We start from the raw sequence: 13,588 nt of genomic DNA, 5'->3' as shown, positions 1-13,588 counted from the left end.
CTCCCGCCTTTCGTTTCAATGGCGTCGTAAGTAAAAAGAAGACGGACAGCTGAGTTACAGCAGAGATGATGCCTCCCCGATTCTGAAAGTCCCTAGAGAGCCGGGTCTAATGGAAAAAGAGGGGCGAAACGAACTACTACTCCCATCATGCCAGGGGCAGCTCCGCGCGTTCCACCCTGGGAGTTGTAGTCTTCTGCCCCTGGGATCCAACGGCAACCTCATTGTGTGAACTCTGTTAACCAGAAAGCCTCGCGCGGCCACCGCCGGAGTTGGAATTCCTCGGTTAATCGTTCTTGCCGGCTATTAGCGGAACCTGTTGGTGTGGCCCACAGGGCTTAGAGGGGCTGCTCGAGGTTAGTTGCTTAGCAAGGGGAGCTTCGGTCAACTGCCACCTTGGCCACGACGACAGGAAGTGAGTAACCCTGTTCCGGAAGATGGTTATAGGACCCTCCATTCCTTCTCGCCCCACATCAGCCTCTCACCTCAAATTACTTTTTGCAGGGGCAGGACAAGGAAGAGTAGTGGGATAAGGAATGCACCTTTTTAGAGTCACTCACAACTCCATCCCAGTTCTTCTCCCTGGGATGGAGACATCGAGGATAATTGCAACCATGGGACGGGTCGGAGGTGGCAGTCTTCAGTGACCATGCCTCCACCAGTGCCCTGACTTTCCGCAATTTAAGCAAGGGGAGAGATGAGCCCTGCTGCCAGCCCTAACAGGGCATTAAGACTTGCTGTTGATTCAACTCCCTCATGACTTTTCCTACCTTCCATTCCTCAGATTGGTCGCTTCCCCTAGGCCCCCGTCATGCCTCATATCGACATCGACGTCAAACTGGACTTTAAGGATGTCTTGTTGAGGCCCAAACGCAGTACCCTTAAGTCTCGAAGTGAGGTGAGCCTGCTTTCCCTGGTGGGCCAGGACTGAGAAAGATTCCTGGCTCTTGTCCTTGTGCAATACTTGCTTTTGTACGAATGAAGTGCTCATTTTCCTGTTCGTATCTGCAGGTAGATCTCACAAGATCCTTTGCGTTTAGAAACTCAAAGCAGATGTACACTGGGATCCCCATCATTGCTGCCAATATGGATACTGTTGGCACCTTTGAGATGGCCAAGGTTCTCTGTAAGGTAGGACTTCTCTTACGCCACGTCCTGAATGGTGTCCAGTTATGTGGGCTGACTGCAGAGGTAGTTGCGTCCCCACCCCCATCCCAGATCAACTCTCTGGCAATTAACAGCCCGGATGCTCCATTTTCCTATTTTCTCCAGTACTAAGCCCCCTTCATATGTAAAGTTCAAAGAGCCATATGAGTTAAGATGATTCCAAGTAAGTTTTGCCCCCATTTTTCTGATATATAATAGAACTTTCCCTTTTCTCCTGTCCAGCAGTTCATATACCTCGCCAACTTTTCCCACTACCCAGGTCACTCCCTCCAAATCACATGCATCTCTCCAGTTACACCACTGTTAAGAAACTAAGCATTCATGGTTTTAGTTCAGAAATTAAATAACGGTTTGCGCATTTAAAAATTCCTAACTAGAAGATCCTTGAGAGAACCAGCTTATTAATTTTTCTTTTATGCCTGCTATCCTTTTTCTTTTTTCTTTCTTTTTTTTAAAAAATATTCTTTTAAGTTCTAGGTTCCTGGACGTTTCTGGGATGTGCCCAAAATGTAATATGTTTTTCTTATATACAGGTTATTGTTCACTTTCAAAATGGAAGATGCTGCTCCTGTCAGTAATGATACCTGCTTCTATACTTGTAGCTGAGAAGGTAGCTAGTTACTGTGGGCACCCTGAGAACATATGCACTCTTCTGGTTAATCCATATATAGTCCTGGTTGGTGGATTCTGCTCCTGCCTATGGCTCTGTGGGCCTTAAGGACTTCTTTTCTCTGTTGTTGATTGCTGTAAGTCTTTGTGGAATGTCTGCTGTCATTTCTCTGAGGTTGATAGTTATAGTCTTAGTCCAGCAGTGCTGTTGCCATGCAGTAACCATTTAGGAATCCTGCTGTTGCCCATTGCCCACCTGCCCTGTCCAATAGAGTTGAGGAATGGTGAATCTGACTTCCGTGTCAGCAGACATGCTGTAATACGTGGATTTTGTGGGCACTGTCTTGATGTTTTATGTTGAGACTGGCTTTTTAGTACTGCTGATGAGTGCTAAGGAAATCAGATTTTAGAGATAGAGCCAAATCTCACAGTCATAATAAAGAGGTTGGATGCAAGCAAGCCTCCTTTTCTAGATCTCTACCTTGGTATGTAATTGGATGTGCTCATCATGCCACACTATGCCCATATATCTCCAAGGCCTGCTGATCTCCTGGAGTGATTTTTTCTTTGTCTGTCGTTATGTTGATGGCAGAGTGTTGCTGAGAAAGCAGAATTCAATACCAGCTTTAGCTAAGTAGTGTTGGTGATGATTTCTGAGTGAGTATAACAATAACACTTCCTTACTGCTGGCTGATACATGACTTCCTTGGGTTTCTTGCCAGCTTCAAGATTTGTGCTGTCTCAGTCAACTGCTGTCTGCATGTCTGCACTTTTAAAGTAAACGTCAGCATTCACAGTGGCCTTTGAATGCCTTTCTCAAAGTACTGGAATATTGTTTGCAATCTGTTGAGCTAGGGACTACAAATTGGATGAGCCATTATATCCTTGAACTTGGCTGGCTGAAATAGACTAAATGAAATACACCTTTCGGGTTGGTCCATGTCTCAAGAGAATTTGTCCTTTACCCCAGCGGAGATGGAGAAAGGACGGGGTAACATCTTATTGGATTCATTAACCTTGAGGCTTTACCTTTTGTGAGCATTTAGACTTACTGAATTGACCAGAGATACGAAAAATGGGTTAGTTCTTCTACTAGGTTACCGTAGGAGGAGGGGCTGAGTCAGTGTAGGCGGTATTGTCTCTGTCCAGCCTCTTCATGGTTCTTTCTTGTCTACTGTTTGTCCCACTACCCCAACAGCTTGTCCTTGTCACCTTTTAAGTCAGCAGCACTGTTTGTGCTGGCAGGTGAAATCCAATCCAGATGACTTAGTACTTTGGTGGGAGTGTTTGACAGTACTGCCTTTTCCCTGAAAATAAGACCTCGCTGGACAATCAGCTCCAATGCATCTTTTGGAGCAAAAATTAATATAAGACCTGGTATTATATTATCCTGTGTTAATTATATTATTATATTATACCGGGTATTATGTGACAGGGCAAGTAAGACTGGGTCTTACATTAATTTTTGCTTCAAAGGATGCATTAGAGCTGATTGTCCAGCTAGATCTTATTTTCGGGGAAACACGGTAGCTTATGGTAAAAAGTCCTCCTGGGATTTGTAGGGAGAATAATGGTTGAACTAAAATCCAAGCTCAACCCAAGTTCTTCAAGTTGCTTTTTCCAGACATCTGTGCTTTTCTCCCTCAGATAGAATAGTATAAAGGTCTCTTTCTAGAAAAAGAGGCCCTAATCAAGTTCTCATTTTTGATGGCTGTCTTTCTTCTCTCTAGTTCTCCCTCTTCACTGCTGTCCATAAACACTACAGCCTCGAGCAGTGGAAAGAGTTTGCTAGCCAGAATCCTGACTGTCTTGAGGTAATACTGGTCCTCCCCTGATCCCTTCCTTATCCGTTTTCCAGAAATCTTTTTTTGGCTTCCCGGGGATCAGCCCTTACCTCCCCACGCATTGGCTGCTCATCAGGTCCCTTTTGCCATGCCATAGGCTGTCTAATGCCTCCCATGCCAGTGCCCGCTTTCTTTCACAGCACTTGGCTGCCAGCTCAGGCACAGGTTCTTCTGACTTTGAGCAGCTGGAACAGATCCTGGAAGCTATTCCCCAGGTGAAATATATATGCCTGGACGTGGCAAATGGCTACTCTGAACACTTCGTTGAATTTGTAAAGGATGTGCGGAAGTGCTTCCCTAAACACACCATCATGGTATGTTTCTGTTACCCTGTAGTTGGTACATTCCTCTTCTTCTTCCACTCTTTCGTGTCATTCCATTTTGTTACATCAGTTCATTTCTCCTCTGCTGCATTATTTTCCTAGTCCACTTAATCACGTCACTGGGTGATTATCCATGGTTACGCTTAAAGTGTTTATTTATTGGTCTTTGCAATCTCTGACCCTTGATACACAGTCTTTGTAAATTCAGTGTCCCTGACACCACCCACCAAGCCATGATGTGTTTCGGCCTTGTATGTACCTGTGGTATATACACACCTGGCCCACGGAATGGACGTGGCACTCCAGTCATATTAAAGAGGTCACAGCGTTTTATTTTTTTACAAGCTTAGGGGAGTGATGACAAAGCGTCCTTTGCTTCACAGCATTGAGGGGTCTCTCTGTTCGTTCCATCAGAAGCAAATACATCTGTATAGATGGATATTTAGCCTGCATTCCCATTGTCTTTCCCCTTTCCCTAAGGCAGAGAGGTTTTATAATATAACAACTTAAGGGAAGGACATGTGTGGGTTTCTTGGTAGGGAGAGGGAGATAAAAATACCGTAAATCAGATTTGATCTTGGTTGAGTTGGACCCCAGCTTGACCCTAGTCCAACAGTGACACTGGCCACGAACCCTTTTACCTCAGCTGGGGAAGCAGGGTCCTTTGAAGTAGTTAGTCTAAAAGCCCTCAGAGGGCTCAGTAGCGGGAACTCAGGTATGCTTCTTTGTAATAATGTTGGAAGGTCGTGGTCCTGGCATGTCACATGAGAGCATGCAACCGCCTCTTCGTTTCTGACCCTAAGAATGCTATCTTGATGGCTCTGTCTCAGGCAGGGAATGTGGTAACAGGAGAGATGGTGGAAGAGCTGATCCTCTCTGGGGCTGACATCATCAAAGTGGGCATTGGACCAGGTAAGCTGGCTCACTGGGGCCATTGGTAAACATCTGTGGAGCACGTCACTCTCATCCTTGTCACATTCTTCTCAGGCTCTGTGTGTACCACCCGGCAGAAAACTGGAGTGGGGTATCCGCAGCTCAGTGCAGTGATGGAGTGTGCCGATGCTGCTCATGGCCTCAAAGGCCACATCATTTCAGTAAGGCCCAAGGGCAGGGTATGCCAAACATCTGGGTTTTCTGCTGTCCATGGGAGCTTTGATAGAGGTGGATCAGGACTCCTGGGTTCCTGTCAGCTTGAGGTGGGCCGTTGGGACATCGCTGAGAGGGCTTGGGAAATCCATGCTATCCCGACAGTGCTCCTTACTCTGCAGGATGGAGGCTGCAGCTGTCCTGGAGATGTGGCCAAGGCATTCGGTAAGGACATTGGGAGGGCTCAGAAGGAGGATCCTGTAGGAGAGGATGAGTCACCTCTGAGGGTCTAGGATCAGGCCAAGAAAGGCTGAGGAAGCTGTTCAGATTCTTTCATAATATGAATTAGTGACCCTGAAGCCTGTAGTCACCTGGGGTAAGCCAGGGGGGAAATCCTGAGACTGCTACGGACTTTCCCAAGTGTGGGCCAGAACCATCTGCACCGTCCCCTGGACTGCTGGACAGTGTAAGAGCCTGAACGTCAGATTTACAAAATCTGGCTCCGGGGAGTGTGGCTGCAGATCTGCATTTTTCACAGCTTCCCAGGTGATCCTTGCTCACACTCAAGTTGGAGACCTTTGCTCTAGGGACACCTACAGTGAGTCTTGTTCAGCTGGGCACAGTAAAAAGAAATGACCAGAAGATGGCAAAAGCAGCAGAAAGGAGAGAGTAAAGCCAGGCAGGGAATCTTCTGCAGCTCTTTTCAAATTCTTGGCGAGGTGAGGCCCACTGAGGACTAGAGGCCAAGGCAGAGCACGCCTGTGTGGGTTGTGGGCCGGAAGGGAAACAAAACCAGGAAGATGCTGGAATCATTGTCAGGACTTTGGTGTGAGTTGCTTCTGAGGGTGGGCATATGGGCACCTGGGCCAGATTCATCTTTCCACCCTTCATTGATAGGGGCAGGGGCTGACTTCGTGATGCTGGGTGGCATGTTGGCTGGGCACAGTGAGTCAGGTGGTGAGCTCATCGAGAAGGATGGCAAGAAGTACAAGCTCTTCTATGGAATGAGTTCTGAGATAGCCATGAAGAAGTATGCTGGGGGTGTGGCTGAGTACAGGTATGTGTAGAGGCCTAGGAGCTGAGGGTTCCTGGAGGGTGTGACTAAGTAGGGTGGTGGCAGAACTCATGGCTGCTGGGAGAGGGATGGTATAGTTCCTGGGAGAAAAGTGGTGAACTGGAACTGAATGCTAGAGATTGGGAAGAGTCATTGGGCTTAAGGAATCCGGAAGCAAAAGGTAAGAAAGGTTTTCTTCCTCTAGGGCTTCAGAGGGTAAGACAGTACAGGTGCCCTTCAAAGGGGATGTGGAACATACCATCCGAGACATCCTTGGAGGCATCCGCTCCACATGTACCTACGTGGGAGCAGCTAAGCTGAAAGAGCTGAGCCGGAGAACTACCTTCATTCGTGTCACCCAGCAGGTGAATCCAATCTTCAGTGACGTGAGCTAGGCCTGAGCAGTTCTGCCCTCCCAAGCCAAGGAACCAGCACCTTGCCCCGGGCCTCTCAAGCAGGCCCCTCTCCCATCCCAGCTACTATTACTGTTGTTTGGTCAGTTCCTGTCGTCTCACTCCTGAGAGCTCCTGCAGTAATTCCGTACTTCCCTATCTGCACATAAAATGCCCAGGGCACTCACTGGGGAGGAAGCCAGGAAGGCAAGCTGAGAAAATGAAGATAATCAAATGAGAATCTGGGGACCCAATTCTTGAGGATTAAAAGAAAAAGATACTGATTCATACTAAATGTTTTAAGAGTACATGGCCATGGTCTGGAAGAGGTAGGCTTTTAGAATCGTGTTTTGTTAATCAGTGCCATTAAATAGGATGTTTGAATATCTAAAAAGCTCAAGAAGTGTTACATATTTTAAATACCTCAATAAAGAGAAATCCCAATGACTAAAGAGATTCTGGGACTTTCTGCATAAGGCTGGCATCTGGGTGCAGCTCCAGGGAAAGTGGAGGTGAAGGTGGCACTGACCCAGTGGAGTCAAGAACAGTGAGTACTTTTCCCATGAAGCATCTCCATTCTAGTACCACAACCCCCAGGTAACCTAGCAGCGTGAGAATTTACAGAGTATATATTCTGGCATCAGGACACACAGATATTTTCAAAATAGCAGAAGGAAATTTTCCATCCAGGTTCGTCCTGGTAATCCTGGCACATCTGAACAACACTTTCCAAGGGAAGTAAAAGGGCAAAGGGATTCTTGGAGAGGCCAGTTCTGTTTTAAGGAGTGATCTACACTGACCTTACAGAAGCCTTAATTCCCCTCGCTCACACCAACACACTGTTTTTATAAATCCCAAGTTTAATTATCAAGCATTACAAAGTAATTTTGGCCATGTAGCCAGGCAACCCAAGCCTGGGCTTCCACTTTATTACCACTAAACTGCGTGTAGACGTGAGAAGGAAACAGGGCAGAACGCAGAGGGCATCCTAGTCCTATCAGGAGTCTAGAGCTCTAGAGTCTGTATGGTCATGGGATGGGACAGACATGACACTGGGGCTAGAGGCGGGGAGGTATTCACAGAAGGTGGGGATCAGGGTGTCAAACTTTGTCTTCTCATAGTTTTCCAAAAATTCCTGCAGAGAATGAATAGGGAGATCCTATCATCATCTGAAACATTCCTTGAGCCCTCCATATTCTGGAGCATGTGGGTTTCTGTCTTGTGCCCCATCCCCTTCCTTCCCCAGCTTTTTGCTCCTCCCTACTCACCCTTCCTTCCCTCTGGCCATTTTCTTCCTCATCAGAGTCCAAAACCAAGTCCCCTATGGTAATGACAGGGCTGCACAAAGATGGGAGACACACTACAGGAAGGAAACCAGAGTTAACGTACTCTTGTCGGGGAACACAGACTCTCAGGAGTCCCCAAGAGAGGAGGCTGGCTGTCCCAGTTCTTACTCAGGACGCCTACCTGGTTTCCTGGCTCTAGGAGACGATGACAGTCTCAGGGACTCCATGGGGCAATCCCAGCAATTCCTGGGGCGGGAGCAAGCAAAGAAGATAGGGTGAAGGGAAACCAGGCAAGGAATGTGCTGCTAGTAGGGAGAAGCAACTGTTCCACTCACTCCTTTTGCTCTGAAGCAGACAAGTCAACTGGGTTCTTCATCGCCCTTCCGCCCAGGGTCTGATTTGGACTCCTAGACTTTCCAGTGGAGGCTGCTCTTGTACCAACAGCACCTGCTGGATCTGCCATGTGTGTCCCATGTTCTTCCCTGTTCTCAGGTTTAGATATGACCTGGGTTGGTGAACCCAGATTCCTAAAAGGGAACAGCATGACTGTGGGGCGCTCCTTACGGCCTACCCTAGTGGTTGCCCACTGGGACTGGATTCTTCGCCGGCCTAGAGGGGCCAGATTGAAGTGGTGACCAGTCAGTGGTTCTGGGTGCATCCTTGAGGCTGGTTCCTGAGGAAGGTGTGGGCCAGGGGTGGCTTTTGGCAGATGGTGGAGTGCTGGTCTTGGTTGCTGAGGAGAACTCTGCTCCATGGGTTCTGTCATGTTCACTGAATTAGCAACAGAGCACTCTAAAAACACACAAAAGAAACACAACAATATTCCTTATAAAGAGAAGATAGTAACACATCAACTCAGTCTGCTTTCTTGTGCCTCATGCTCATGTAACCCTTGTAATGGGCTGGCTGTGTCAAAAGATCTCAGGCAAAACACTCTACCTGCAAATTTCTAGTTCTCCCAAATAGTCCTGGTACCTGGCAGTGGCCACTCCATGTCCACACCATACTGGCTCAAAGCAAAAGAAGAAGTGATAGAAATTCCAGGCTGCATCCAACTCAGCACATCCTGAAGCTGTGGGCAGGGAGAGAGATGAAGACCACAGTCCTTGATACAACCACCCGGCACTCTGCCCGCGGTTTTGCCCCAGGAAAACCTGCTGTGTCTGTGGAGGAGGCAGTGCTTTTTCCAGCTGACACAAATATTCAAAAAATAGCTTTTCCATAGCAGCCAGAAAGGGTTCCCCATATTCCTGTTGGAGTTCCTGCAGGGCAGAAAGAAGCAGGTCAGAAGAGAACTAGAGAAAAGAGCCACATCACAGCTTCCAAACCAGCCAGCCTCACCTGCAGCTTTGAAGCCAAATCCACAGGGGCCTCTACCAGCCGCTTCACTTGCTGGCAAAAGGCTTCCTGTGCCTCCGAGATCTTCTTCAGATCCTGCTTTGTCTATTGAAGGGAAAAAAGACAGACAAATTATGGGCACCAGGATCCAGTGGCCGGGAGGAAGAGCAACTTTGTTGCACCAAGGGTTATCGGGATGGGTACTGTTCTAGATGTTACTCACAGCTTTGGGGTCCCGCACTACAGGTCCAGACTCTGGGAAGTGGTGATGCAGGGCATTCAAAACCTGGGCCCAAGGCCGGCCCTGCAGGATCATCTCCACCACCACCTGTGAATGTCCTGAGCTCAGAATGCCCACTTCGGGGCAAGTTGCCCTTTTCCAACCGGTCCCACCCCGCAAGCGGTCAGCCCTTGTCAGATACCACTCGCATCCCGCTCCTTTCCCCTTACTCTTCCAGGTCCCACTGGCTCCGATACCTTGGCCTTTAGGCCCATACACAGGCGTTCGTGGTGGCGGTAGCGAACCAAGCCAGGGGCAGCAACGCGCAGGGATCGCAGAAATTCCAATACTCGCGGGAAATTTTCCACGCAGCGTCCGCGGACGACTCTCCAGCTGGCAGCGGCGGCAAAGCGCAGGGCAGCGGGACCGGCCCCCGGGGGTGCGGCCATTGCTCCGCCCCGGGGGCAGCCCGTAGGGTTGCTTCCTCCACCGCGAGGCTCTCCGACCCCTCCTAGGGGCGTGGCTCCCGATGGCCCTCCGTGGCTCGAATGTTTCGCGGGGCCCTGGATACTTCGCGATTCGACTCAGTGCCCTTCCATGGGTCACCAGGATTCTGGAGGTTTTCCCCCAATCGGGCAGGAGCTTGAATGGAGACAATGTCCGGCTCCAACGGGGCCAGGTCGCTCTGCCTTAAACGGCGCCGTTGTTTCTAACCCGAGAGCTACCGCGATTCCTGTCCGACCAGTTTTCTGACCCCGGAAAATGGCGGCAAGGCTCACCAATGGGCCGCCAGCGAGGGGAACGTGACGTCACTGCCTAAGGCCACGCCCCAGGGCGTACGGCTCCGCCCCCGCCTCCCCCACCGCTGCTCTGGCTGTCAGGTTCCTCGGTCCACTGCCAGGCTGAGGTGGCCGCGGGTCTCGGCCCTCCCGGCCCCTGCCTTTCTTTGCGGAATCTGCAGAGAAATCACGTCCCTCTCTGAGGTTTCACATCCTCATGTGTAAAGGGGGGATCATGCCGCTTGCCCTCTCCATCGCCATCACCCACTGAAATACAATTCCTTAAATTCCAGCCCCCAAACAAGCGCTGGAAAGCCTTCCCTGGTGGAGCGCTGCTTCCAGTAAGAATTTAACAGTTCCTTTTTCAAAACAGGAGAGGGCGCCCGCTTTTAAAAGTTGGAAAAGCTACATCAGATTGTTAACCCTGATTTTCTCTGGATGGCGAGACTGCGTAATTTTGGGGGGCTTTTTTGTGTTTGGTATCTTTTTTATTTTTTATTTTTTGTATCGTGTAATTTTTAAACATATAGAATAGTTTCCATTTTCCAGTTTCTGCTGTGCATTTACTCCAGACAGCCCCTAATTTTTTTTTATTTTTTTTTTTAAACAGGACTTTATTGGGGAACAGTGTGTACTTCCAGGAAGTTTTTCCAAGTCAAGTTGTTGTCCTTTCAATCTTAGTTGTGGAGGGTGCCGTTCAGCTTCAAGTTATTCTTTCAGTCTTAGTTGTGGAGGGCACAGCTCAGCTCCAGGTCCAGTTGCCTTTGCTAGTGGCAGGGGGCGCAGCCCATCATCCCTTGCGGGAGTCGAGGAATTGAACTGGCAACCTTGTGGTTGAGAGCCCACTGCCCCATGTGGGAATTGAACCGGCAGCTTTCGGAGTTAGGAGCATGGAGCTCCAACCACCTGAGCCACTGGGCCAGCCCTCATTTTATTTTTAAAAGTGCACTTTGTCATATAAAGGATGATGTAAAGGAAATCTTCATGTAAATAAATATAAGTGGCATAAAATAGGTTTCCCTGGTATAATTTTCTGAGGTACAATCCCAGTAAGAATTTTGCTTTGATGGTTGTTACCAAGCTTTCCCGGGTACCCATTTATCTCTCTCTTTCCCAGATTTGCTGTCATCATCCATTATGTATTCTTCCCACAAATGCTCCAAAATACAATCCTCCACTGTTCCTCCAAGCTTCCAGACTCCCCGTCACCCTGTGATTCAGTGCATCTGTCATTCAGCAGCTACTTATTGAGTACCTACTGTGTGTCCTGGCCTGTGAAGCAGCCATGAGTGAGAGAGAGAAGTGCCTGCTCTTACAGGGCTTACATTCTAGTCGGAGGCGGACTAGAGGCCTGAGGCCAGAACTGGGTAAACTGGGACAACAGGGATTCTAATGCCCACATCCAGAGAATTAGAGGAGATTACACTCATAAAACACCCAGTTTGAGCTTCACTCGTAGTAGGGACTCAACATATACAGGAGGTGCCAAAAAAATGTATACAATGTATACAATGTATACAATGCTGACTTTGGTCAGCATTGCTCAAGCAGGAGTTCGCCGTAATCAGAAGTATCTGGACGCTGATGGTAACCACTTTGAGCACCTCTTGTAATTGCAGAAGTCAAATGTGACTTGTATTCATCTTTTGTTATCAGTATATATTGAGTATTATAATTTTAATAGCTTTTTCCTTGCTTACAATGTGTATACATTGTTTCGGCACCCTCTATATTTGTTTCTTTCCCTCTAGCTGTTTGGAGAACAGCATTACCTTTCTGCCGTTTTTCTTTTTGAGGATTTCAAGCATTTTTGAGCTCTACTAAATACAAGGACCAGGGTAAAATGAATAAATGTGAAGCAAGTTACAAAGTTGTTAGAAATCTGAAAGTCTCACTTTTATTCCAGGTATTCAATGAAAAGAGATACTGGTGTGTTACTGCTCAATCTTTCTGGAAACTAATAAAGTGTATCAACCATCTAAACATGCCACATCTTGCAAATTGTTGATTTTAAATTTGTAAGTAGGAAACACTTCTTGTGCAGCTCTATGCTCAGCCCTATTGTAGGTCCTGGGACAAGGGTGTGAACGAGACAGACAGGATCCAGCTCTTCTGAAGTTCACATTTTAAGAAAAGGGACAGAGTTTAATAAATAAGCAAACCAACACACTAATGTTAAACAATAAGGGCTAGGTAGGACACAAAATAAAATTGGATGATATGCTAAAGAGATTGAGAGATAGGAAAACGGATCAGATTGATGTTCAGGCTCCCTGATGAGGTGACATTTGAGCTGAGACCCAAATAGCAGGAGGGGCCTCAGCCATACCACCTGAAGAGTGTCCGCAAGGAAGAGCAGGGGCCAAGTCTTAGGTAGAAGGTGGTGAGGCAGAGAAGCAGAGGGCCCTGGGGCTGAGGCAGAAGGGCCCGGGCGCGTGGTGGAGATGAGGGTGGAGTAGTCTGCAGGGTCAGGTAGATCAGAGTAGGACTTTGGATTGTTCCAAGGGCAATGAGAAAGCATTGGAAGGTTTTAAGCAGGAGAGTACCAGGATTTAATTTAGAGTTTAGAAAGTTCACTGGCTGTGTAGAAATTGAATATTTAGGAACAAGACTGGAAATGCCCCAGGAGGCTATGGCAGTTCTGTAGGGAGAGAGCACGGTGACAGTGTAAGTGGAGAGAATGACAGATTCAACTATAGTTTGGAGGTAGAGCTGAGACAGAGGCATTGAATATTGGAGGAAGGGAAAGAGGAATGAAAGGTGATTTGTAGATTTTTAGTTTGAACAACTGGGTCATTATAATAACAACGAGATGGGACAAACTAGGGGAAGAACAGCTTGGGGTGGAATTAAGAGCTCTGTGGGGCCACTTTCAGTCTGAGATAGAATACACGTGTAAGTCGTGTAAGCCGTGTAGCCAGACTACCCAGGTTCTAATCCTATTCTAGACTGCTGAATGACTTTGGACAAATTACCTAACCTGTGCTGCCTCAGTTTCTTCCTCTGTGGAGGGGGCAATACAGCTTATGGATCGGTATATGAGCGGATCAGTGACGTTTAAAAACGTCTCTCTGGAAATGTAATGGCTGTAGGCGATGTCACAGGGGTAGTGGATGGGGGGAAAGGGGTTGTCACTGTGTGAGGGATATAAATAATAAATTTCTAACTATTACGTTGGTGCACCTGAAACTAATAAAAAACTGTTTTAAAAAACCCCCAAAACATCTCTCTTCCTGTCAAGTTGAGAAGAGACAGGGCAGGGGGAGGGCTACTGAGAAGGCTGGGGCTTCGATAGGCGTAAGAGAGATGGTAGCTTAGCTTGGGAGGGGCAGTCCCAGTAGAGAGAATTTGATAAGCAAATAATACAAAGCAAATAATACAAAGAATTTGATAAGCAAATAATGCAAAGAATAATACAAAGAATTATTTGCAAATAATACAAATAATACAATACAGAGAGGTTCAAATGGTAATATGTGCTACGGAGGATAAT

General features: G+C 47.6%; 2 protein-coding genes across 15 annotated transcripts; one reads left to right on the top strand and one right to left on the bottom strand.

Moving 5' to 3' along the window:
* Positions 1-12: 12 nt before the first annotated feature.
* Positions 13-6,921, top strand: GMPR2 (guanosine monophosphate reductase 2). Of its 12 annotated transcripts, none has more exons than XM_081050095.1 (11): positions 221-412; positions 782-895; positions 1,009-1,128; positions 1,698-1,774; positions 3,504-3,587; positions 3,758-3,931; positions 4,684-4,852; positions 4,928-5,034; positions 5,209-5,251; positions 5,924-6,083; positions 6,286-6,921. In XM_081050095.1, exons 4-11 carry the CDS (start codon positions 1,724-1,726, stop codon positions 6,473-6,475), a joined length of 978 nt encoding a protein of 325 aa, XP_080906221.1. In that variant the 5' UTR covers positions 221-412; positions 782-895; positions 1,009-1,128; positions 1,698-1,723; the 3' UTR covers positions 6,476-6,921. The 12 variants fall into 12 exon arrangements, with proteins under 12 accessions (XP_080906228.1, XP_080906220.1, XP_080906229.1 ...); XM_081050096.1 differs by having other exon boundaries at positions 254-412; positions 4,771-4,852; XM_081050102.1 differs by lacking the exon at positions 1,698-1,774 and having other exon boundaries at positions 13-412.
* On the bottom strand, positions 4,250-10,083 carry TINF2 (TERF1 interacting nuclear factor 2). Of its 3 annotated transcripts, XM_081050091.1 has the most exons (9): positions 9,574-10,083; positions 9,320-9,424; positions 9,100-9,201; positions 8,913-9,020; positions 8,734-8,830; positions 8,094-8,550; positions 7,940-8,004; positions 7,741-7,832; positions 6,900-7,607 (listed from the first exon to the last, which is right to left on the bottom strand). In XM_081050091.1, exons 1-9 carry the CDS (start codon positions 9,763-9,765, stop codon positions 7,470-7,472), a joined length of 1,356 nt encoding a protein of 451 aa, XP_080906217.1. In that variant the 5' UTR covers positions 9,766-10,083; the 3' UTR covers positions 6,900-7,469. The 3 variants fall into 3 exon arrangements, with proteins under 3 accessions (XP_080906218.1, XP_080906217.1, XP_080906216.1); XM_081050092.1 differs by lacking the exons at positions 6,900-7,607; positions 7,741-7,832 and adding an exon at positions 4,250-5,284; XM_081050090.1 differs by having other exon boundaries at positions 7,444-7,832.
* Between the last annotated feature and the right edge of the window lie 3,505 nt (positions 10,084-13,588).

This window comes from Rhinolophus hipposideros, assembly GCF_964194185.1.
Source record: "Rhinolophus hipposideros genome assembly, chromosome: 5".
In the NCBI taxonomy this organism is placed as follows: domain Eukaryota; kingdom Metazoa; phylum Chordata; class Mammalia; order Chiroptera; family Rhinolophidae; genus Rhinolophus; species Rhinolophus hipposideros.
The sequence above is the reverse complement of the archived record's forward strand: the minus strand, read 5'-3'. Positions and strand labels throughout refer to the sequence as shown.